This window comes from Cynoglossus semilaevis, chromosome 9 (assembly GCF_000523025.1).
Source record: "Cynoglossus semilaevis isolate Cse_v1.0 chromosome 9, Cse_v1.0, whole genome shotgun sequence".
Classification (NCBI taxonomy): domain Eukaryota; kingdom Metazoa; phylum Chordata; class Actinopteri; order Pleuronectiformes; family Cynoglossidae; genus Cynoglossus; species Cynoglossus semilaevis.
Window position 1 is genome coordinate 2,834,672 of NC_024315.1, and position 22,647 is coordinate 2,857,318.

General features: G+C 41.8%; 1 protein-coding gene across 2 annotated transcripts in view; it reads left to right on the plus strand.

The window, feature by feature from the left end:
- The window catches only part of arhgap10 (Rho GTPase activating protein 10), a 37,411-nt gene extending 19,139 nt beyond the window's left edge, over positions 1 to 18,272 (plus strand). The window contains exons 16-23 of one of the 2 annotated variants that reach the window (XM_008316444.3): positions 228 to 286; positions 1,957 to 2,062; positions 3,720 to 3,879; positions 5,822 to 5,963; positions 7,079 to 7,241; positions 13,747 to 13,842; positions 15,167 to 15,258; positions 16,979 to 18,272. In XM_008316444.3, the coding sequence (XP_008314666.1) occupies positions 228 to 286; positions 1,957 to 2,062; positions 3,720 to 3,879; positions 5,822 to 5,963; positions 7,079 to 7,241; positions 13,747 to 13,842; positions 15,167 to 15,258; positions 16,979 to 17,067 (907 nt within the window). In that variant the 3' untranslated portion in view covers positions 17,068 to 18,272. The remainder of the gene's footprint in view (positions 1 to 227; positions 287 to 1,956; positions 2,063 to 3,719; positions 3,880 to 5,821; positions 5,964 to 7,078; positions 7,242 to 13,746; positions 13,843 to 15,166; positions 15,259 to 16,978) is intronic. The other variant, XM_008316445.3, reaches the window with a different exon arrangement.
- Positions 18,273 to 22,647: the final 4,375 nt, after the last annotated feature.

Genomic DNA, 22,647 nt, shown 5'->3' on the forward strand with positions numbered 1-22,647 from the left:
GCCACTGTCCAGCTGCAGTGTGAAAGTACCTTCAGATGAACTTGGTTATCTCCACGTGCGAACCATCTAATTCCATCCCCGGGCCTGGCCACATTAATCACTGCTGTGTGTTGACACTATAAAACAGTTTGCTGGCTATTTCTGCCAACCACCCCCACTCCCCCACACTGCCCCCCCCAACCTAACCCTATGTCTAACCCCCACTCTGCTCATTTCTTGCCCTGAAGGAGTCTTCCTGAGCCCTTGATGACCTACGGACTTTACAAAGAGTTCATCAGTCCAGCAAGTGAGTTTGACCGCCTTTATTAACCATCATATCTAATCATCTCAGCAAGCAATAAATTAGACATCCATATGGTCTGGACCAGTGGTTCTCAAACTTTTTATCCTCTGTACCACCTGAGAAAAGACTGAGCTCTCTGTGATGACCAACGTTAGAATATAGATTTATTCAATTGATAACGTAAGAGTGAAAATTTGAATTTTCTCCGCGTGCCACTGGTGGTACGCGTACTTCGGTTTGAGAATCTTGGAGCCAAAACATCAATTTAGTAAAAAAAAAAAGTACAACTTTAAAATAATAAATGTTCATCACTCATGGTCATCATTTTACATTCTACTTTAAATGTTCCAATGTAAATCAACATTAGTACAGTCTTTTGATTTTATTTTTTAAATATTTACCATTCCCTTTTAATGTCAGTATCTTAGCCTACTTTTCCTTTTGTCCCTTAAAAATATGTGGTCCAGCAGGACATTTGAAGTCCACTCCACTCTGAGATTTAAAAATGCCAAATAAAAGCTGATATTAATGCCCTGAAACCACTGCGTCCCACTAAAAGCAAATTGAAAATGGTAATTTTTTTTAACACGTAATTTATCTATGAGATGTTTTTTTTTCCAAAGCGAAACCAAATGTTATTACACCTGATGCTATAATTGGATCAGGTTGACATTTTTATCAGACTGCTGCAACGTCCCCTGAACAGTGGGGTAAAAGTGGATTAGCACTGAATGTTATTTGATGGGTGACAACATTCACAAGAGGATTTTTTTTCATCATGTTTATATCCTGGTGGTTACCATAGTAATGGTATTTTGTGTGTCAGTGTATAATAGCGTGTGTACGTGTGGGCGACCAGATGCCCATGTGTGAGTTAATGTTTAAGAGATGATCTTAAGAGGTTTTAACACAAACCCTTTTATGTCACAGTGGCCGCCGCATGACTTCATACCGCCTTCGTCGTTGGCACTACGTTTTGTTAACTTGTTATGTTTTAACAAGGCTGTCAGATGATTGCGAATAAATCACGATTCATTTAAATATTCCAAAGTACAAGTCAGAATTAAACTTGACAGAGTCGGTGGATTTTAGTCATCACTACAGCGTGCATCGTCACGGTGGCTCCTAAAACGCCTGGAGAGTTGCTTTCGCTGAAGCCGTTGTCCTCGACAATATTAATCAGTCTACCCTCACAATCCTCCTGGCAGCTGTGTCAGTCAGTTTGTCAGTCGTCGACTCACAGTACTTACTGCCCCGCTCTCAGTGAGACTCAGTGGTCTGATGTGAACCGAGGCGTCTGACCTGAAGTTGAAGCCTCTACACAAGATGGTATTTTAAAATCCAAGTGCTTTAGTGAAACAAAAACACTTCATCAAACAGTGTGAAACATTGCGTTACAAATAACATGTGTTGAAACTATGGGATGTAGAGTAAGCAACATTTTGTGTTTGCGTTGAATGTGTTCAAAATTGAATCTGTTTATTTTTTACAAAACAACAAATGTGGATAATGTGTTGATCCTGACGGCGTTAATTTAAACACTTTTGCTGCGTCTGATTGGTCTAGTCATAGAGTGTTGACTTTTAAGGTGGAGGTGGAGATCACTTCATATTAGCCACAACAACAAACTATGGTTCTATGGCTAAACTTTTTTTTTCTCTTTATTTAAACAGAGGGTGACAGCCCAGAGTGTCGCATCCAGGCCGTTCACTGTCTGGTCCACAAACTCCCAGAAAGAAATCGTCAAGTCCTCGGGCTACTTATGAGGCATCTGGCCAAGTGAGTGTTCATAGATACTTGGTCATAGTTCACCCAATCTCCACCTCCTCTCTCTCCCTCACTCCCTCCCTGGGTTCTCTCTTTCTGTTCTTCCTGTCTGTCTCCTCGTTCTCACTCCACATGCTTTTCTCTTCTTCCCTCACTCCCACTCTCTTCACTCCCCCTTCCCTGCTGTCACTTCATCTCATCTCTGTCTATTCACTGACTGCTGGCTAAAAAATGTGGTGCCTATAGCTGCTGCAACATTTTCTATAGCCTGTTAGGTCATTTCACAGACAGACTTTAATTGGTTGAGCTGCGTTTTTCTGCCGTATAGTTTCCGCAGCCCGGCTGTAAAATAAAATAAAATAAAATACTCTAAATTAAGCATTCCCCTGAGATTACCTTATCCACCCCTGGTTTTGGCTCTTTTCTTGCATCGCCCCATTTTTGACATGTGATAAAAGAAAAGATTTAGCTAACATAACAAGGTTTTACCCCGGTGAGCTTTTTATAAACTAAATATGAGCAAATTGCAGATAAGTAAATAATCCTTCTTTCCTGAGGCAGAAAAAAAAGTCAGGATTTTATTTCATAGAAAACCTCAGCAGAATCAGACTCTTGTAAAAAGGCAGTGCTATTGAAATTGAATTTGGATTATCTGGCGTGAAATTCTCCAGACTGGAGAACTGAAATTTTTTTTTCTGAGGCTGGCGTATGTGCATGTCCTGCAGGGAAAAGGAAGCAAAGCCAGAATTTTCACACTCCTATCTAAAATGATTTGAGCAGTGTTATAAATGTGAGCTGTCACCAGTGTTTTGGTCTTCAAAGGCGTCTTTTTGAGCAGTTTTAAAACTGCCTCTCTCCACAAATGCACCACGTCATTATTTTATTTTGACTCCAAAATCTTTTTACGTTTCCTAATTTTTTTTTTTTTGTATATTTGTTTTACCCCAACTTTTTTTGACCTTCTAAAATCTTTTAAAAATAACAGAGACTTTTCCAGGCAATAAAAGGACGGGACATGATTTGAATAACGCCGTAATTGCTTCTAAGTGTCTCTCGACGATCCCTCATCCATCTGTGCTTCAGGGTTTACGTACAATTTAAGGCATTAGAAATAGCCTTGGTGACTGAATGACTCTATATTAAAGATTAAAAGAAAACTTCATTGATTCAGTTATTACATTTCATAACATGCCGGGGTTATTTAAAACGCTCTAAGACAGATGTAATGTTGAAATATTTCTGCCTTAAAGAATAAAAACATCTCCAGTGGCCTTGACAGGTTTAATCACATTACTGATTTGCATTGATCCTCAGTTGAAAACAAAGCAAAGGTCAAACTTTTAACAGAACTTTAACGGCAACCTGCTAAAACGATTTATCTGATGTTTTTCTTTCCCCCAAAACTGAAAGAAAATTTCATTGGAATTTGATTGCAGTCCATGGATGAGACAGAATCACAGGTCATGACCTGGGACAACGGACATTGCCCAGAAATGATGATTAACTGTGATAAATCAACATTTCTTCACGTGCAAAAATCCCAGATTCTGTATAATACTGGAACAGAAAGACAAATAACAGCAGATAGATGTGTGTGTTTTAGAACTGTTTTATTTGTGACTAATCCAAATGATGGATCTGACATGGATTGATCTGGTTCATTTGTCAGAGTGGCCGCCCACAGCAAACAGAATCTGATGACTGTGGCCAATCTGGGCGTGGTTTTCGGCCCTACGTTGATGAGGCCGCAGGAGGAGACCGTCGCCGCCATCATGGATCTAAAGTTCCAGAACATAGTGGTGGAAATCCTCATTGAACAACATGAAAAGGTAAAAGTTGTGTCCGTGTATGTCGTTTCCGATTAACGCTGTTCTACTTAGAGACAGAGACGGCTCTTAGCCTGGGACACATTGGAAGTCACGAACAGATGGTGCAAATCTCATTCTTAAATGACAAAATACATGCATTTTAATAATTGAAAATAAATTAATAAAATTCTCTGAAAAATCTAAGCTGATACATTTTTGACATTTACTCACAGACCAGGTGTGTCCCCAGGGCCTGGAGTTTGAGACACCTACATTTTATAGGGCTATTATAATTGTGTTGTCCAATAATGTTTTATGTGCAGTTTGCACTAGGAGGCGTCAAACCATAAACTAGCTAGAGTAACAAAAATGTTGTTACACTAGGCTAGAATGAACTGCAAAATCTTACTCCAAACTAGGAACCAGAAATGGTAAATGGCTAGAGTTTTTTGTGTGGCCCATAGGGGGCACTGCAATGCTTTTATCAGTGTACTCTATCAATTTTCATTTGGTTTTTGTACAACATCTTACATCATTTTATAAGGCAGTCTTTGGCTGCGTTAAATACATTTATTTTGGTGGATTTCTAACCTGTAGGTCCTGGATTCCTGTAATCTCCTCAGAATGTCATTAATCTGTGTCAGTCCTCAAAGGGGGATAATTCTCTGTGTCAAAAGAGGGAAAAAAAGGTTTGAGATTAAATTTTAATCTGTTTGGCACCGCACTGCTCTTTAAATAGAATCAGATGAAACTGTAAGATTTTTACTGATTTTTTTTTTTTTTCCTCCCCTCCTCATCCTTCGTTAATGGAAGACAATGTGGGTCGATGCTTCGTTAATGGAAGACAATGTGGGTCGTGAACATGACCTCACCCCAACTCACAAAATGTAACTCCACAGGGTATACAGATGTGGCAAGGCCCCCCTCCCCCGCTGCGGCAGCAGCAGCGGCACAGTGTATACCAGAGGTGTCCAACACCGTGATGATACGCCCCGGTGATAAAGGATGTAGTGTTAGAATGCAGCAAGAGCTTTTTTGGAAAGTACAGCGTGTTGGAGGGTAAAAGTTGAGCAGACAGACAGACAGGCATTAACTTTCCTCATAGGCGAGTCCCACTCCAGACTGTTTTTACCTCCAGATACCAACAGTAGACTCTGTTTTACATTCACCTCCATCTGCAGAGAGGCGAGAGGGAGACAGAGAGGCTGCAGAAACTCTCAGCCATATCAGATTTCTCACTTTTTCTATCTCTCTTTCTCCTACAAACTTTCTCTCTCATTTCCCTCCTCTGTCTGCCTCTCCTGTTCACACACTCTCACTTATTCTGCCACAGTCTCTCTCCCTCCCTCCTTCCCTCCATCCCTCCCTCCTCTTCCCTCCATAGCTCCCTCCTCTCCTCATCTGTGATCCCTTCTGAATCTCTACTGAGATTTCCTCCTCTCTGCAACCTTATTCTCTTTTAACTCTACATCAGAAGTCCATATGTAAACACAGTCCAGTGTAAACAGGTCTGCACCAGTATGCAAGCCTTTTTATTTTGCCTGCACTTTTGAGCGGAAATGTCACCCGTATTTGGATCCCGCTTCTGCAAGGGGGTCTGATTGCATCATTTGTGGAAGTGCTGGGTTTTTGTTTTTTTGTTTTGTTTATTTTGGTGTGAAATAAAACCCTCTACGGTACTTAAAAAAAAAAAACCAAAAAAAAAAAACAATAACTTTCTTCCCGTACTGGGCCACAGAGCACATGCTGTGGCTGCAACTGTTTTTTTTTCTTTCTTCCCCTTTTCTATTTTTTTCATCTACTGCCACATACAGCCTGTGAGTTTCAGAACCCTTCCAATAAAAGTGAGGTCAGTTGAGGACACAGTGCTGCTGCTGCTACTGCTGCTGCTGCTGCTTTTGCTTTTGCTTTTGGAGTCTGCGTTTACTCTTGGTAGAGACTCACTCTCTTCACACGTCTCCAGATTTTTGCAGATCCTCCCGATTCTTGCTCCACTCCACCTGCTGCCCCAGTATTTTCTGCTCCCACAAGGCAGTCCAAGAAAGTGAGTCGACAGAACAGGCCCTTGGCTGTCTACAACCCACAATCTCTAGACATTCAGAATGGTAAGAGGCATTTACATCACACCTAAGATTATAAAACCATACAGCATATAATAAAATTCAACAGTGTTTTAATACCCCTGGCTGTAAAAAAAAAAACATTTTTTGTTTAGGTTTTTTGGAGTTTTATCCACGGTCAGACTGTACCATGGAAAATACAGTGGAGACTAGGAAGTTATTAAGAAAAAGTGAAATTTAAATAACTGGTTGTGTTGGTTATCACTGTAGTAAAATACTGCACCGAAACTTTAAAGTAAATTTTACTAAATGTAATTATGTATTTTTTCATCATGAGCTGTAATAGTGCGTCTGGATTTATCAAACATTTGTGCATCTTTTCTTAATTTTCCAGCATCAGACAAATGGTACCTGACCTTTTGACCTTAAATGAATCTGGCTTCAGTAGGATTGAAATCTGGAACCACTTGATTCCCATTCTTTCCAAAATTCAAAAGCGGTTGAAAAGAGATCACCAGACTGTCTTTGTTTGCCTTCCTGGTGTATGAACAGTGTTACTGTAACAACAGGAACGGCTGTGGAAAAACATTTGGTAAAAAAAAAAAACACCTGGAAACCCAGTCATTTTGGACTTTCTGCAACCCTTACAAACTGACTTTTAAAACTCCAAAAACCAAAGACCCAAAGAGAGCAGTTATACGTTTTATATGTTTGTGAATTACAGTCAGAATTAAGATTGTCTCAAACTGAAATGCACTTCACTAGAAGCCACATCAATTGTCAATTTTCATTATGTAAAAAATGTTGGGTTTTTTTTGTTCAATATAAGAAACAAAATCCTTTAAAATAAAATTTAAAAAATGTTAAAGACCAAAATAAAGTCATTACTGACATCTAGTTGCGGCCGGATTTGGGGGCTTCATGGGCAGAATGTTGCCTGCGGGCCATGAGTTTGAAACCTCTGCTTTAAACATGTTGAAAAAAAAAAACAGACAAAGTCTGATCCCAAAGTAAGATAAAAGTAATACACTGACCAATAATGGGTTTTCTTTTCAGTGAAACTGATAATAAAGAGTGAAACTGCATTAAGTATAAATTCAACCTTCCACATTTGAATTATCTTAATGTTGCTGTGTGTAACCTTGTTGTCTGTGTGTCAGTGTCCCCAGTGGCCGACAGTTGCGGTCCCACCGACGAGACCTCGATGGGCAGCAACGAGTCCGTATCTTCCCAGTCGTCATCGGCGTCAGCGTCAGAAACGCCCAGTGAGAGGAATGACCACGAACCCCTGGACGTCAGCCTCAGCTCAGGCAGTAACTGCGGGTGAGGGCGCTAACCTCTGGTCAGAATTAGACCCCCACTGGTAAAATACTGCTATTGCACTTAGGTGCAAATGTACGAGGTGGATACTTACAGAAACTAAAGAAAAAGGTGGTTCTGTAGTGCAGTGGTTATCACACATGCTTTACATGCAAAAGGTGCTGTGTTTGAGCCCCAGTGGAACCATATATTTAAGCCTCCATGTGTAAGGAATTATTGTGTCACGTTATCTGAAGGCTTTTAGAGTTTTTTTTTGTTTTTTTTTTAGCTGGACCTACAAACTAACTTTTTTTTCTCCTTTTGTATTGAACCCAGCTGTCTCTTAGTTTTTTTGTTGTTGTTGTTTCCAAAGTTGAAACAAACTTTTGCTTTTAGTTTCTGACTGTTTGTTACTTGTTTCAACTGGTGTCAAATTTCAACTCAATGTGTGCGAGCACAAATGGAACTGCACAGGATGTGTGTTTCATCTGCCAATCTAACGTGTGTGTGTTTATATTTGTTTTTTATGAAAATGCCAAAGTTTATCTCTGTCCAGTTTGCTACGATTTGATTTAACGTCTGCGCTTCTGAAAACCGAGAACTCCAACAAAAGAAAATCATCCTTTTTAAACATATCGAGCCGTCACTGATTGTGCAGCTGCATCATTTCTTTGTTGGAATGCTGTGAGGGAATTTTCAACAGCACCCAAGAGTAAACTGATTAGAATTATGATTTTAGAATTCAACACTGCACAAGACGGGGAACCTTGGAGTCGGGTAGAATTCCAAGAGTAATTTCAAACATTGCACAAACTTAAAACTTTTAGGTCAAAGGTCATACAGTAGGTGAAGGTTCAAGAAACTGTATAAAAATTGATTTTTTTTTCTCATGAATCTAATATGTAATAAATCTAGAATGGATTGAAAACATATCATTGAAATTATATCCCTAAATCAGTTTGATCAAAGGGTAATCTGATTTAAGTTTGACAAGCAGAGGTCAAAGGTCAAAGCTCCTCTTGTACTTATTTATGGTCTCATTTCAGTGAAATGTGATTTCAAACCCAGTGCTGCTTTCCAACACTCACGGAAAACTGGAATATAACTGGAGAGTTCGATGCTGTGCTGTACTTTTCCCTGGCTTCTCTTCTCTTCTCTCCGGCCTTGCTTTGTCTACTTAGTCCTTGGTCCTTTTTGTTGTTTCCAGCACTCGACGTCTCTTGAATGCTGATGCGAGAGAAGAAGAATTATTGTGCTACGCCACAGCTGTTAGACTCTCTGCTATGTCATGTCTGCGCTTCCACCTTGAAAGACACTTTCACCGTTCCCCTTCTCCTTCAGAGTTATCTAAAAGACACCGATAACTAAAAGGCAAATCTACCTCACAACTTGATGGAGGACGACATGGTTCTCTCACAGTGACCTCGGTGGGTGTGTGTTTGTCTCCCCGACTGGAGGCTTATTTTTATTAAGTTTTCCTTCTTTTTTTTTTTATTCAGCTGCCATATAAGACGGACACGGCTGTGCTACTTATGTAACTATCCTGAGTGGGTATTTATCTGTTTTTTTTCCATATATGTAGCATCATGTAGGACGGAAGAAGTAACCAGGAGGAGGTCATAAATCTCAGCTCGTATTTGGTTGGGAGACAGGTGGCTGTGCGTTGGCTGTGTAAATCCTATTGACATTGGGGAGATATTCATCTTGTTTACTCTTATAGACGCAGCCCCTGTCCCTTTATGGAGACTTGCGCCATATGTCACAGGGTGTCGGCCTGGCTTTGTTCTCTCATAAATCTTAGCGTGTGATATTGTGGAGACCTGTTAACACAGCACCTTTCTGGCCTGGAACCTAGGGACTGAGGACCAGTCCATGCCAGGGAGAGCAGTGGGAGTGGCCCTTTTTTCTGGAACATTTTCAGGCCGCCATCAGAAATGTATTATGTGCGCTTTATGGTGCACCTGCAAAAAAAACTGCATAAGAAGTATTTTTTTTTAGCAGCAGCAGAATCTGCCTGGTCGTAGACTAATGCAGGCCGAGTCACTGATGGAGCAACAACCGCTCACAGACCGAGGGGCAGTGGTGGATTAGTGGTTAAGGAAGTGGACTTGGGTCTGGAAGGTTCGAGTCCACCAGCTGCCAAGTTCCCACTGAGGTGCTCTGAGCGAGGCACCGTCCCCACACGCTGCTGCCCACTGTTCACTTTGGTGATAAAGCAGAGGTCACGTTTGGTCGTGTGCAGTGTCACAATGATAAGTCGTTCACTTTCCTTCCTTTAATCTTGATGATTACTCTGCCATCGAAATCGGCGGTTGTACTTAGCGCTCGATGATGGAGCAGCTAGATCATGGTCGTTTGATATTTGTGTGGCTGAGTCACCAGGGCTTTACGCCTCCACCAATCAGGATCATCAACTAACGTCCAAAATGCTGCCAGTGACGCAGGGTCAGAGAACGACACACCGGGTGCCTTTGTGTAGCATGTGTTGGTACAGGATTGTCTGTGGTTTCTGTGTTAGCCTCAGGCTGCTGCTGCTGCTGCTGCCGCTGTCGCGGGCTACACAGCCATAGTTATCTAAAAGACACCGATAACTAAAAGGCAAATCTACCTCACAACTTGATGGAGGACGACATGGTTCTCTCACAGTGACCTCGGTGGGTGTGTGTTTGTCTCCCCGACTGGAGGCTTATTTTTATTAAGTTTTCCTTCTTTTTTTTTTTATTCAGCTGCCATATAAGACGGACACGACTGTGCTACTTATGTAACTATCCTGAGTGGGTATTTATCTGTTTTTTTTCCATATATGTAGCATCATGTAGGACGGAAGAAGTAACCAGGAGGAGGTCATAAATCTCAGCTCGTATTTGGTTGGGAGACAGGTGGCTGTGCGTTGGCTGTGTAAATCCTATTGACATTGGGGAGATATTCATCTTGTTTACTCTTATAGACGCAGCCCCTGTCCCTTTATGGAGACTTGCGCCATATGTCACAGGGTGTCGGCCTGGCTTTGTTCTCTCATAAATCTTAGCGTGTGATATTGTGGAGACCTGTTAACACAGCACCTTTCTGGCCTGGAACCTAGGGACTGAGGACCAGTCCATGCCAGGGAGAGCAGTGGGAGTGGCCCTTTTTTCTGGAACATTTTCAGGCCGCCATCAGAAATGTATTATGTGCGCTTTATGGTGCACCTGCAAAAAAACTGCATAAGAAGTATTTTTTTAGCAGCAGCAGAATCTGCCTGGTCGTAGACTAATGCAGGCCGAGTCACTGATGGAGCAACAACCGCTCACAGACCGAGGGGCAGTGGTGGATTAGTGGTTAAGGAAGCGGACTTGGGTCTGGAAGGTTCGAGTCCACCAGCTGCCAAGTTCCCACCGAGGTGCTCTGAGCGAGGCACCGTCCCCACACGCTGCTGCCCACTGTTCACTTTGGTGATGGGTTAAAAACAGAGGTCATATTTGGTTGTGTGCAGTGGTGTGCTGTGTCCCAATGACAAGGAGTTCTCTTTCCTTTCCTTCATTTATCTACAGGTATTGTCGTTGCTCCTCAGCTACATTAAGTCCCCGTTTCCCCCCCACAGGTATTGGTCCTGATCTGTGAGCCCACATTTGGCCTTTTGTTATTTTTGGTCCCGGTTTCCCAGCTTCACCTCCTGCCCTCTGCGTCTGCCCCCTGGCTGACGGCTGGAGATTATAAAATGGTGGATCAGTGCTTATATCCTGGCCACCCAGACTGAGGATGGCGAGGCAGAGCCTCCGGTTAAAACACCAATAAATCCCGCTGCTGCCCTTCTTGCTTTAGTTAAAAAGAAAGTTGAGGATTCTGCTCATCCCCAGGTTTCAGGATCAGCGAGGCTGGATGTTTGCTGCTGGATGAAATTCCTTGGATAATGGAAAACAGCAGTCCGTTGCCTGACTGTTTCTTCTCAGCTACTGACTTGGAAAGTTCTGTGTCACTGTGAGATAAGTCTGCCGATTAAAATAATCAACCGACGTCCTTTTAATTTCCACTTCTCTTGATTATGTCTGACTTATGCGTATGTTCTATAGATGTTGTTACGAGGATGTCGACGTCATCACTCAGACCTTGCCCGCCGTGTGTTTCATAGCCTCCTATATTCTACTGTATTTAATCATATTTGCGGCAGAGGCTTAGCAAGGCTGACGATTCTGTAAAAAAAACAACAGAGGAGAAATTCAAAAAGCTCGCTGCTATTTTCGTTAGAGGGAAATGGCAAAAGCTTTCTCTCGGTTTGGCTTAGCTGTGATTGTGAGAGGAAATCTGGAATGAATCAATTTACCTCCGGTACATTTAACAAGTTTCTAGGGCAGCCGTGTAGAATACACAGATTTCTCTGTGGCTTTTATACAGAACTGTTTGCTTTAAACATCTTAAAGGATTTGTATAATCTTCTCTCGACTGAAAGCAGTCAGATGGCTGGGTTGATAATAATCCCTAATTGCCTCTGTGTGTGTGTGTGTGTGTGACTTTGTGTATAAGTTGGTTCACCTGGAGGTGTTGCTGTTGTTGCTGCTCTGTTCTGCCTCCTCTTGGCTGACACCCAGGCAGACAGTGTTTGTGCCCGGGCCCAGGTTAATGAGTGGATTTGCTGCACTGCAGCGCACTGTCCCCCCATGCTGATGTGGAGCAGCTGAGCACCACAGTGGCCCCCACGCTGCTGCAGAGCCATAAATCACCCACGGTCAGACCAGGCTTGAACTTAACAGCCACCAGTGGGGATGGACAGGCACTGGAGTTGGGATGATGGGGGTAGAAGTGAGGAGAGGGGGTTAAAAAGTGATCCTAGCACTATCGGCTGGCCACCACCTATGTCTACACAAGATCCCGCCCCCCTCCTCAAGGTAGTATTTTTCTCTACACTTGTGCTAGTGTAACTACTATTCACAACATCCTCTGGGCCTCCAGCCCCTCCTTGGTTGCTCAACCTAATTGCCTTTATTAACGTCTCTATGGGAGCGGCAGCTAGGAGCAATTTGCTCATTAAGTGCTGTATTAGCACAGGCCTCGGGGTAGACATGGAACACAGGGGGATGCCTGGCTTCGACTCCTGTTCTCCCTCCGCTCAGCCTTCAGCCGGACCCCCACCTCCGTGCTGTAGATCGGCCATAATCATGTTGTCTGTGAAAACGGCAAACGTGAAGGCGTGTTCGTTTCCTCTGTTGATCGTCCGACTGCTGCGTTTGAGGAAGGTTTTTTAACTCGCGACCCCGTCAGGTTTCCCCGGTGTGTCTCATCCCTTCACCTGTTTGCTGAAGCGCTCCAGTTCCTACAGACTCGATGGTCGTCTGACACTGACACGTTTCTCTAGTTCTGTCCTCACATCCTTTATGGCAGTGGTTCCCAAATCCTCTGTACCACCTGAGAAAACACTGATCTCTCTCTGAGTATCACCGTGACGACCAACATTAGACTGTAGCAGCACAGGCCTTCCCTGTTAGCTTCCATCACACAGGAGAGATGTTTAGAAATGTTTATAAAGATGTTTATGTTTAAATGTAACATATGAATTTTCCCCACGTACCACCGGTGGTACACGTACTACAGTTTGAGAACCACTGCTTTATGGGATGTTGGTGACTTTTCTTTTTGAAGTTACAGCAGGTTTGGGTTGTTGTTGTGTTTGAAGACAAACAGTGTGGGTGCCTCAGGTCTTACCTTTAAATCTTTTTTTTTGCTACAGTATCTGTTTTCCTATGCAGGATTACCAGTTCCTGTGAGATATCCACACAGCATTACACCCAACTTCACTGAGGGGAGAGTGTACTTTATATTATATATATATATTTATTTATATATACCTCTGTGTTTTTTTTTTTCCCTCTCCAAACATTGGCTCCGTCTCCATCCTAAGACTGCTACTTTTGTCTCCTCTGACCAGTTAAAACTCTTTCAGTATGTGCCGTCTGTCCTCAGGCTTTCCTCCACAGACTTGTTTTTCCTTAAACTCTGGTGTAGAACCGGGGGATCTTTTTGATGACAATTTATTTTCAGATCAAGTCTTTCACTACAGCCTTGACAGAAACTAGTAATGGAGGTGACTTTTGTTTTCTACCCGTGCTGATGGTGTTCTTCACCCGCGGGTCTCTTTGAACATCTTCATACCAACTTCTGTCTCCAGTTTTTGACATTTTAATAAGTTTATTTCTCTCCCTGCTCTGGGAGCTATAGGTGTTGTCTAAAGTAAGATCTTTTGGGTTTTGATGGAAATTTTTTTTTACACAGCTTCACAAACAAAATAAATATCAGATTTCAACATTTTTTAGAAATTCACATCTGTTAATAAATGTGTTGGTTCCATGATTTAAAACTTTAACTTTAGTAGTAATATAATTATACAACATGCTTTTGTCAAGAGCATCAGGCTCTTGAATGACTTGAACTTATCTGCACCAATTTTTTATTTCTGTTTTTTTATTACAAATTAAAATGATTAAAACTATTGTGTAAAAAAAAATTTTTTTTTGAGCGAATGCACCAGCAGTGACCGAGGTTTTGTTTTCATCTGCAGAACTGCGGCAGCATCGTGGTCGACTCCTGGAGCATCAGGAGAAAGTCAGCCTTCTCCCACCTCCACTGCTGCAGAGAAAAAACAGCCGGAGGAGAGGTGAGAAAACGCTCCTTCTCTGTTGTTTGTCAGTAAACTCAAGCTTCATTTTTGTTGATTTTAATCTGGCTGGTTTTCGCCGTTGCCATGCTAAGACGCCTAATTTTCTGCCACCTGCTTCTTTAATGACGTCCCGACCTGTTTGAAGTTGTCAGCACTCACTTTGTTTACCTTTGTTAAAGTCATTAAAAATGCAGCACTAGGTTTGTATTTTAACACGACTAACAGCAGAAGACCCCCCCCCCCTGCTGCCCCCTCCCAACAAACACATACCAGATGTAAATGTCTGCATGATCAGGCCTTTACACTGAGCTACGGCTGAGCTTCCTACAGAATAAATGATGAATTGTCGTTCATTTCAAAGAGCCCCGTCCTTGTGTTAGGCCCGTGTTAATGCTATTTTTATATAAAACCTACACAGATGTTTTTATTTCTGTCAAATGTGGTTCCACAAGACTGCCCGCCCCCGCTTCCCCCACTTCCCCCCGTCCCCAAATTCAGGATTACAAACTTGGCTGAACATTGCACTATTGACAACTCTGTGACCACAGAGTTTTTTTTTTTTTTTTAGTTTGTAAGTCCTCGTTCTCTACACAATACTGTTGCTGCCCTGCAGAGAGAATATGAAATATTTATCAGGGCATCATGTGTTGAAGGCACAAATTCTACGGTAATGTTGCTGGCGTTTGAGATAAGTGTGTGCAGCAGCGGGCAAACAGCCTTTCAGCAAAGACTGTTTTTATGGTTTTTGGAATGGAGTGGCATAAACACAGCTTTTGACTAACCTCCGCCGAGCGCCGAACGCTGTTCCTTTGACGACGCGCTTTCACAACACGTTGATTTAAAATGCAGCTCCTCGGCTCTCGAATGTGAATTCAGGAGCTGGAGCACAGTGACGGGAGGTTCTCTATTCTACCTGTGTTTGTGTGTAGACCTACTTCAGAACCGGCCCACCGCTCTTTAATTATCCCACCATAGATGCTTGTCTGCCATGCAAACCTGATGTGTCCGTGCCTTTTTGTGTGCTCCACAAAAAACCTGTTACAAACAGCGCTGCAGCTCATTTTGTTAGCGCACGCACACGAACGCGTGTGGGTGTTTTTATTTTTTTTCTGACTCACGCACCACTGTGTCTAGACTGGAGATAGAGTAGTGCAGAGCAGCCTGGCTCCACTCTTAGTACTTTTCCTTATTTTCCAGCCTGGCCCATTTCTGCTGTTTCAGGCTAGTAAGCGAATAAAGAAGCAGGCCCTGGGCCCAGATTGAACTATGTAGTAATCCTCCTCAAAGCTCTGCCAGCTCACTGATTGCCTTCATTTTTCAGTGTCACCAGTAGGAAAGCCAAGGCTGTGTACTCATGTGAGGCTGAGCACGACTCTGAGCTCTCCTTCCCAGTCGGCGCAATATTCAACGCCGGTAAGTGTTATCGCTTACACCAGTCGCTCACTCAGAACCAGCCTTGGCACATTGGATTGGAGGAAAACTGAACACCCAATCTGATCTGCAGGTGAACGTAGGGATGAGACAAGGAGAGGGGAGTGGGGGTCGGGAGGGATGGAGGTCGGGGTGAGGGGGGGGGATTCAGTGGGGCAGAAGACAGATTTGCTCTTCTATTTGTCTGGAAAGTGGTTTGACTGAGCTTTAATCACTCTCAGAGGAAATGAGGGCGTTTTTGGTTTTTTTTTTAGAGATTTTTTAGCCTTTATGCGTAAAACGCTCATAAAATATCAGTTTGAAACTAATAATGCATTTAGATATTACCAAATAAATGCATTTTTCTATGTTGAAAAATCCTGATATTAGCAAATAATGGTTTAAACATTTAATTTATATAATTTTAATATTAATTATCAATTATTATGTATTCTTTTTATTAGTAGTAGTATTTATTTATACATTTGCATTTAACTGACAAAATCCATCGGACTTAACGTTAGTGTGGTTCATAAACGGTGCATTTTTATTTCCGTGAATTACTGTAGGGACAGAAGAGCACATTTTATATAAACTGGGTCAAAAATGGGACATTTATATTAAAATTATCCACAAAAGGGGCTAATAATACTAATATTTTTTGAAGGATATTAAATTATGCTCTTAATCACAGTTGCGTCCATATCTGTTAAACAAAAATTTCACTAGTTTCTGTTGAACTCATGAGCTAAAGATCCAGAGCCAAAGGTGAAATATGTCAAAGTTAGTTTGAACCCCTGCTCTCAGGAAATTAAACTTTTAGTTGGTAACAAGTTTGTCACAAAACAGTTCACCTTTTACCCAGTATATTCCGTTCACCTTTTATCCAGTATATTCTCACCAATCTGCAGTTTCCCTGTCTACAAGTAACAAAAACAAACTTTACTTCATGGATACAGGTTCAAATGTGATGTTTATAAACTAGACTTTGGGGGAAAAGGACAAACCAGTAAAGGGACAATTATAGTTTGTATGTTGTTGTCTGCTCTTTGTTTGCAGATGTCATTCACGCCTGTGTCTGTTTTTCATTATTAATCTGTGTCTCAATCCAGTCTGATCATGATGATATTTTATGATGGGGCTAAATTCCACTGTTGTTGCATCACCCAGAGAAAAAACAAACAAACAAACAAACAAAAAGAAACAGTAATAGTAAAAAATGTATTTTGTTTTCTTTGACAAAACTTTTTTTTTTTTTATAAACACTCAGTCAAAACACCAACAGGAAGGAGCTCAGTGAGACTGTGAGGTAAAAAGCCAGTCAGACGATGCCTTCACTGACAATTTATCCAAACATCTATTGACTGGCAATTCTCTCAAAATTTTAAATTGGCTCAGTTTTCTGTATTTCAGATTTCTGAAGAGGCATGCCACAGAAATGTTCAGTGCACTGACACAACTTTCATTTTCAACAGTTTGTAGAAACCTTCAATTTGCTGCTGAGATTCAGCTCCTGGTAGAAATTCTATTGAAAAAAGAAAAAATCCAGGTTTTAAAAACAGGCTGCTGATTTAAAGTGGAGAAAGAAATGAGCTGCAGTGTGGGTTTGATTTAAACGCATATCTTCTTTTTACTCTGACACACACACACACACGCTCACTGTATGCCCCCTCACCTTCCCTGTGGCACTGTCCCCTCTGTGACACTGTGTCCTCTCCTGCAGTGACCCAGTCGAGGGAGCCGGGCTGGTTGGAGGGGGAGCTGGAGGGGAAGAGGGGCCTCATCCCTGAGAACTATGTGGAGATGCTGTAGATACTTTGTGGAAATATTTATGGACAAGTTATCGCCTTCACTGGGATAAGTTATGCATGTGGCTCAACTCAAGTAAAATTCACAGTAGTGCATTGTTTATCCAAAAACTCTTCTAAAGAAGGTGCTGTATGTTTATTAAGGTGGCTGTGTTTTCAGTGTGCCGGCGTGGTGCTCTGTTAGTCCTTTGACTGTGGATGGTGAGTTTTAGTGTCGTCGATTCCAGAATGGTCCAGTACGCATGACGCTCTGCTTTAAAAAAAAAAAAAAGATATATATATATATATATATAAAATAAATAAAAAATGGCCAAGGTCTACAAAAAAAAAAGAAAAAATCCCCCTTAAGGCCTTTTATACAGAGCGAGCGTCTCTCCCCGTCTGCCCCGTTATACATGGTATCCATGAGCTTTCCATGCAAAAAGCTGTAGAGTCAAACGTCAGCTCTCGAGTCACAGAAGCTCTTCACACTTCCTGACAAGGATGCACTCAAATAGGTTTCCAGCAGTTAAAACGACCAGCCCTGCCTACAGTACGTGCACAGGTGCTGCTGTGAGTTCGAGTGTTACTGCTTTCACTTATTAAATGTTTTATTACATGTTATTTTAAGATTATTTAGGACATGAAATTGAGGCACTTTGCCGCTCCAGTTAATTTTCTTAAACGTAATTAGCTCGATAATTTTGCATGAAATCGCCTTGTGCCGTTATGTGTGTGGAGCACTCCTTTTCGGAAATAAAGTTAAAAATAAAAAATAAAAAGGTATTTGATGCTGAAGTGAACACAGGTCAGTTTTACTGGAGTCCGGGTTTGTTTTTGTTTTAACTCATTTTGTTTCTATTTTTAAAAATGTGGCGACACTCCAGTAGAGTTCAAAAGGTTAAGTTTAATCCCACCTTCAACTAAAGTGGCGTCAGAGCCAACATCTAATCTATGAAAACCCGGCGGATCAGTTTTACCAGTGATTTTTTATTTTTTTTTATTTGCTTTATACGCACAGAACTCCTCCGTCTGCTTTCTGGGCGCAGTGATTTCTCTGAGAGCTTTACTTCAGCAGCACATGTCTCCAGTTGCTGTTGCAATAATTTAAAGATGCTGATTTGTCATTTGTAAAAAGGTCTTGGACCTCCTGCGTGTTTCTTTTTTTTATACCTTTGGGTATTTTCTTGATCAATTTTAAGCCAATAAAGACTTCTTTGTTGTTGTTAACTGTTTGGTGGATTGTTCTTCAACGTAAAGTAACTCCATGAACGAATGAAATGAAGTTTTACTTTTGCCTGGTGTTGATACTTGATGCCCCCCCCCCCTGAGTCCTGACTTCTGAATTAATTGATGAGCAAAATCCAAGCAAAAATAATGTAAATCAGGAAGGTTGTTGAAATCCATCCATTGATCTTGACAGATTCTAAAAAATAAAGTGAAGGCTTGTGTCCCACTCAAAGGCCCTGAACCACCGTTTGTTAAATACTGCTGCAAACGCCTGCGTCAAATGTTTCTAATGTATTCCAGGGAAATGTTTAATACGTCTTTTATTGTGTCACTCAGTTGGTCCCCGCTCTAAGAATAAGTTGGTGGTAAAATGAGTATCGGTTCTGCAGCCCACGCTGCTACAGTCAGGCACGTAGTGTAACGTAAGCCGTCCTCTTTATATTGACCAGGACGCTTCCGTCTGACTCGAAGCTTCGTCCAAAATAACTTTCCAAAAGGGGATTAAAAATAGATGTTATTCTGTCACCGGGGGAAATGTGTGCTAATCCAGCTCCCAGATCCATTAACACCCTCGCCTCGTGCATGTTAATTCATAGTCTGTGTAATTAATGGACAAATGGCCGCAGCTGAATAATTAGCCGCCGGCCGCCGCCACATTCGTGGTTTCAGTTAGTGGACAGATGCAGCGTCTCAATGTAAACACACACACTTTCTGTCTGAGAAGTAAAAGAAGTGAAGCGGAAAAAAATCCAGTGTTCGCCGCCTCCAAAAAAACAACTGCAGACACAAGGACTACATAATGAGTGAAGAAGAGTTATTGAGACGAGTGCACAGCTGCCTCCACTGTCACCAGCGCCACCACCCACACCCTGGGACCTTCATCATCTCCCCCTCTGCCAAAATACTGCTGAATCACTGGGAGCTCGGCCCTACCTGTCCATCACTGTACTTTGTACTGTCTGTCAGGAAGTGTACCGTGTGGCTGCAGCTAGCCTTCTTCTCTGCCTCCCTGCTTCTCTTCGGGGGCAATAAAAACTTTACTCTCTGCTGGGGTCGTCGCCGAACAAATATTTTACAAAATCGATACGGATATGGGTATTTCTATTTGTGTACTGGCCAATACTTAATACTCTACGGACCAGCCCTTTATAGATGGAGTACTTTTTTGTTGTTGTTTTTTTTGTTTTTTGCTAAAGAGAATACCAAACCTGAGAAAAAAATACTCACTGTACAGCAGGGTTTTTATTTCCTTCAGAATATACAGTACTGCAGTAAAACTGATGATTAAATAAAGAAGTTTTTTAAAGAAAAGATAAATAAAATTAAATTTATTTCATAGTTAGCAGAGCTGAACAGAAAGTGAGCAGAGCTTAACGCACGACTTACTAAGACAATGAGATACTGAACTGCAGTAGCAAAACGCATACAGTACTATTTACTGAATCGTGCTCTGCTTGTTTTGGTACTGAAAATATCGATACGCCGATATATCACGATATTTTGTTTCAGATATTGCAAATATCCGCAATGTTGATTCATTTTATTTCTTCTTTAGTGATTACAAATGTAGATCCTTCTGGTCCGATCTTAGTCACCTGATGTTCAACATGTAACAACTTTGTGTGTTTGCCGTGCTGGCAGTTTTCCTAGAATTAATTTGCTTTAAAAAAATCGTGTCTATGGTATTGCAGTATATCACAATATATTGTGATATCGTTGGTGATGTATCGTGATACGTATGTTATTGTCAGATTCTTGCCAATTCAGTACAAAACCCTCGCACCGATACTGATATCGGTGCATCCCTGCTGTCTCCCTGTCAGTGGTCAGTGGTCAGTGGTCAGTTGTTCTTCTCTGCCTCTCTGTCAGTTTGTTCATCAGCTCAGGGTCGTTATCTGCCTCCGTCAACAGCGGTGCTAATCCGACCGGGTCGGTCTCATATCGGAGCGGCCCGACTGCAGCCTCGGCTCGACTTGACATTGATGAAGCGTGACTTGTAGTGATTTCCATCTCTGCATGCATAATACATCACAGCGCATCAGGCCCGGGATGATGGATACGCCGTACGTCAGTGTCACCGCGTCGCATCGGATGTGTGTTTGAATAAAAATGGAGACGGACCACGGCTTTTCTTATTTCCACGAGAACCCTGGCCGCCCGCCAGCTGTCCTCCAACACTCGTGAGTGTCCTTCAGCTGCAGGACCCAGACCAGCAGCAGCGTGACTCAGCTGAAGTCAGTGCAGCACATGCAGCAGCTCCTGGTGCTGAGGTGCACACTGGCATATGTTTAATGACAAAACCATTAGCCACCCAGGATAGTTCGCTCCATTTTACTGATCCCCAGGGGCCTTTCTGAGTATTACAGTACCTCACTCTGTCACTGCAATATTTCAACGACCAACGTCAATTGAAGTGACTTGACCCTTTGATCCTCTGTTGTCCTTTGGTCGAAGTACAGACTCTCGTTATCAACAACACAGTCAAGTCTCTTTTTTTGGGGGTGGGGGGGTTTCCTAAGGTCGTTCCAGACTTAATGGTCTTCTGGCATGGACACTGTCTTTTAGTTTACTCATTACATTACAATAGGGGTTTGGTTTTTTTTCCGTGAGATTTAGCCTTTTTTTTTTTCCCCGGTGTCGGTAAAATTTACTTTGTCTCTGGAGGAAGTTCATTTCATTTGAAAGTAGAAAATCTGGACCGAGTCGAAGTTTCTGTGCTGACCTTACCTTGGTCCGTTAACTGTCTGGTCATATCTGCTCCACATACACATGTCCCTAGTGTGGGAAGCACTGAAGCATCTCTCTTAGTCAAAAAGACTACTTGAGGGCTCGGCCAGCTAGCGCCGGCATCCGTAAGCGTGCTCGTATCCCAAATCTTTACCTGTATCTCGAAACAAAACTTTGCTCGAAGCCTTGCTCATATTTTGAAATACTCGTATGTATATCTCGTATCTACTGTACTTCATTTAGCTTTAAACATTTAGAGAATATAATTTTCATCGGTGGAGTTTTTTTCTTTGTAGAATGTTTCCCACAACCTGGGTCCTCGGCTGAGGACTAAAATCATGTTCTCTTTTAATGGGTTTTTTTTTTCCATTTGGGAAACGACAAAAAGAAAAAACAATCAGCTGACGATGGAAATAGATCAAAAAATGCAGCAAAGCTTTGATTATTTCTACAGGTTTCCATTAGAGTTTGGCAGAAAAATAAATGTTTCTTCATAACTTCATAATTCTTCATCTCTGAAGGCTGAAAGGTCCGATCAAATTAAATAGAGCACAGTTCCACTCAGGACAACAATGTAACAGATGTTGGAGATGGAACTCAATATGTTCTAGTTGTAATTTCATCAAATGAAGTCTATTAAAATAACGTTCGTCTTGGAACTTTTAGACTGGTATATACCCTTTTTGCAGAGTCCTCTCTCTCCCTCTCTCCCTCTCTCCCTTTTTTTAGATTCATTCTTTCGTAGCATTTCTTTCTTTGACTCTTTAGCAACATTTTTAATGAAAGTCAGATCTGCAGTTTGGACTCTTGGTTGAATTTCTCTGAGAAAATGACTCTACCTGTGTTGTTGTTTTAGAGAATGTAGCATCAGGACAATAATAGAGTCCGAAATTCTAAAAAAAAAAAATGTCAAAGTGTTGTCACTTTAGAGTTTTATTTTTATGTCTGCCATCAAACATCTATTATAGATTTAAACTGTAGGGGGCTCGTTGTCTTAACCTCGGCATCGTTTGTGCAACGCTTTAGTTCCTTTTTTTGCTGAAATAAAAATAATGAAAACCTTGTAACCAGTCTGTTCAGTCAGAAACACTTAGGAGGAAAAAAAAACGAAAACAGGCCTCGCTCTTTGTACAAGCACTTGGGAAATACTTTAAAGACTTCTGAAATATTACCATAATTACACAAAGAGCTGCGTGTAAGTCTGATGTAAAGTGAATAAAAACTTAGTGAAGAGATTGGAGGAGGGAGAAAAAAAAAAAAAAAGCCTTAGCTCAGAAAGTGGGCCACAGAAGCTGCCATGTGCGCGGGCGCAGCCGTGAAATCAGCCTGATCCAATAGATTCTGTTTATCTGGCACCACTACAAGTGAAAGCAATTGGAAATCTGGAGAAGATTTGGAAAGGGCTGTGGATTCGGAGGAGAAGAAAAAAAAAGAAAAGAAAAAAAAGAGCAAAAAAGTAATTCTGTCTGCTCCACTGTCTGGCAGAGCGGGCATGTTTTTAGAGCAGCTTTTAACGAGGTTAGCGGTGAGTTTTCACTCAAACGCTCGCCTGGCCGTCACTTCATTTCTGCCACTTTTACTTTTGTTCACTTTATCTCCCGCGCCTCTGACGACCGTACCTGCCGCTTCTCCTCATCGTTTCTGATTG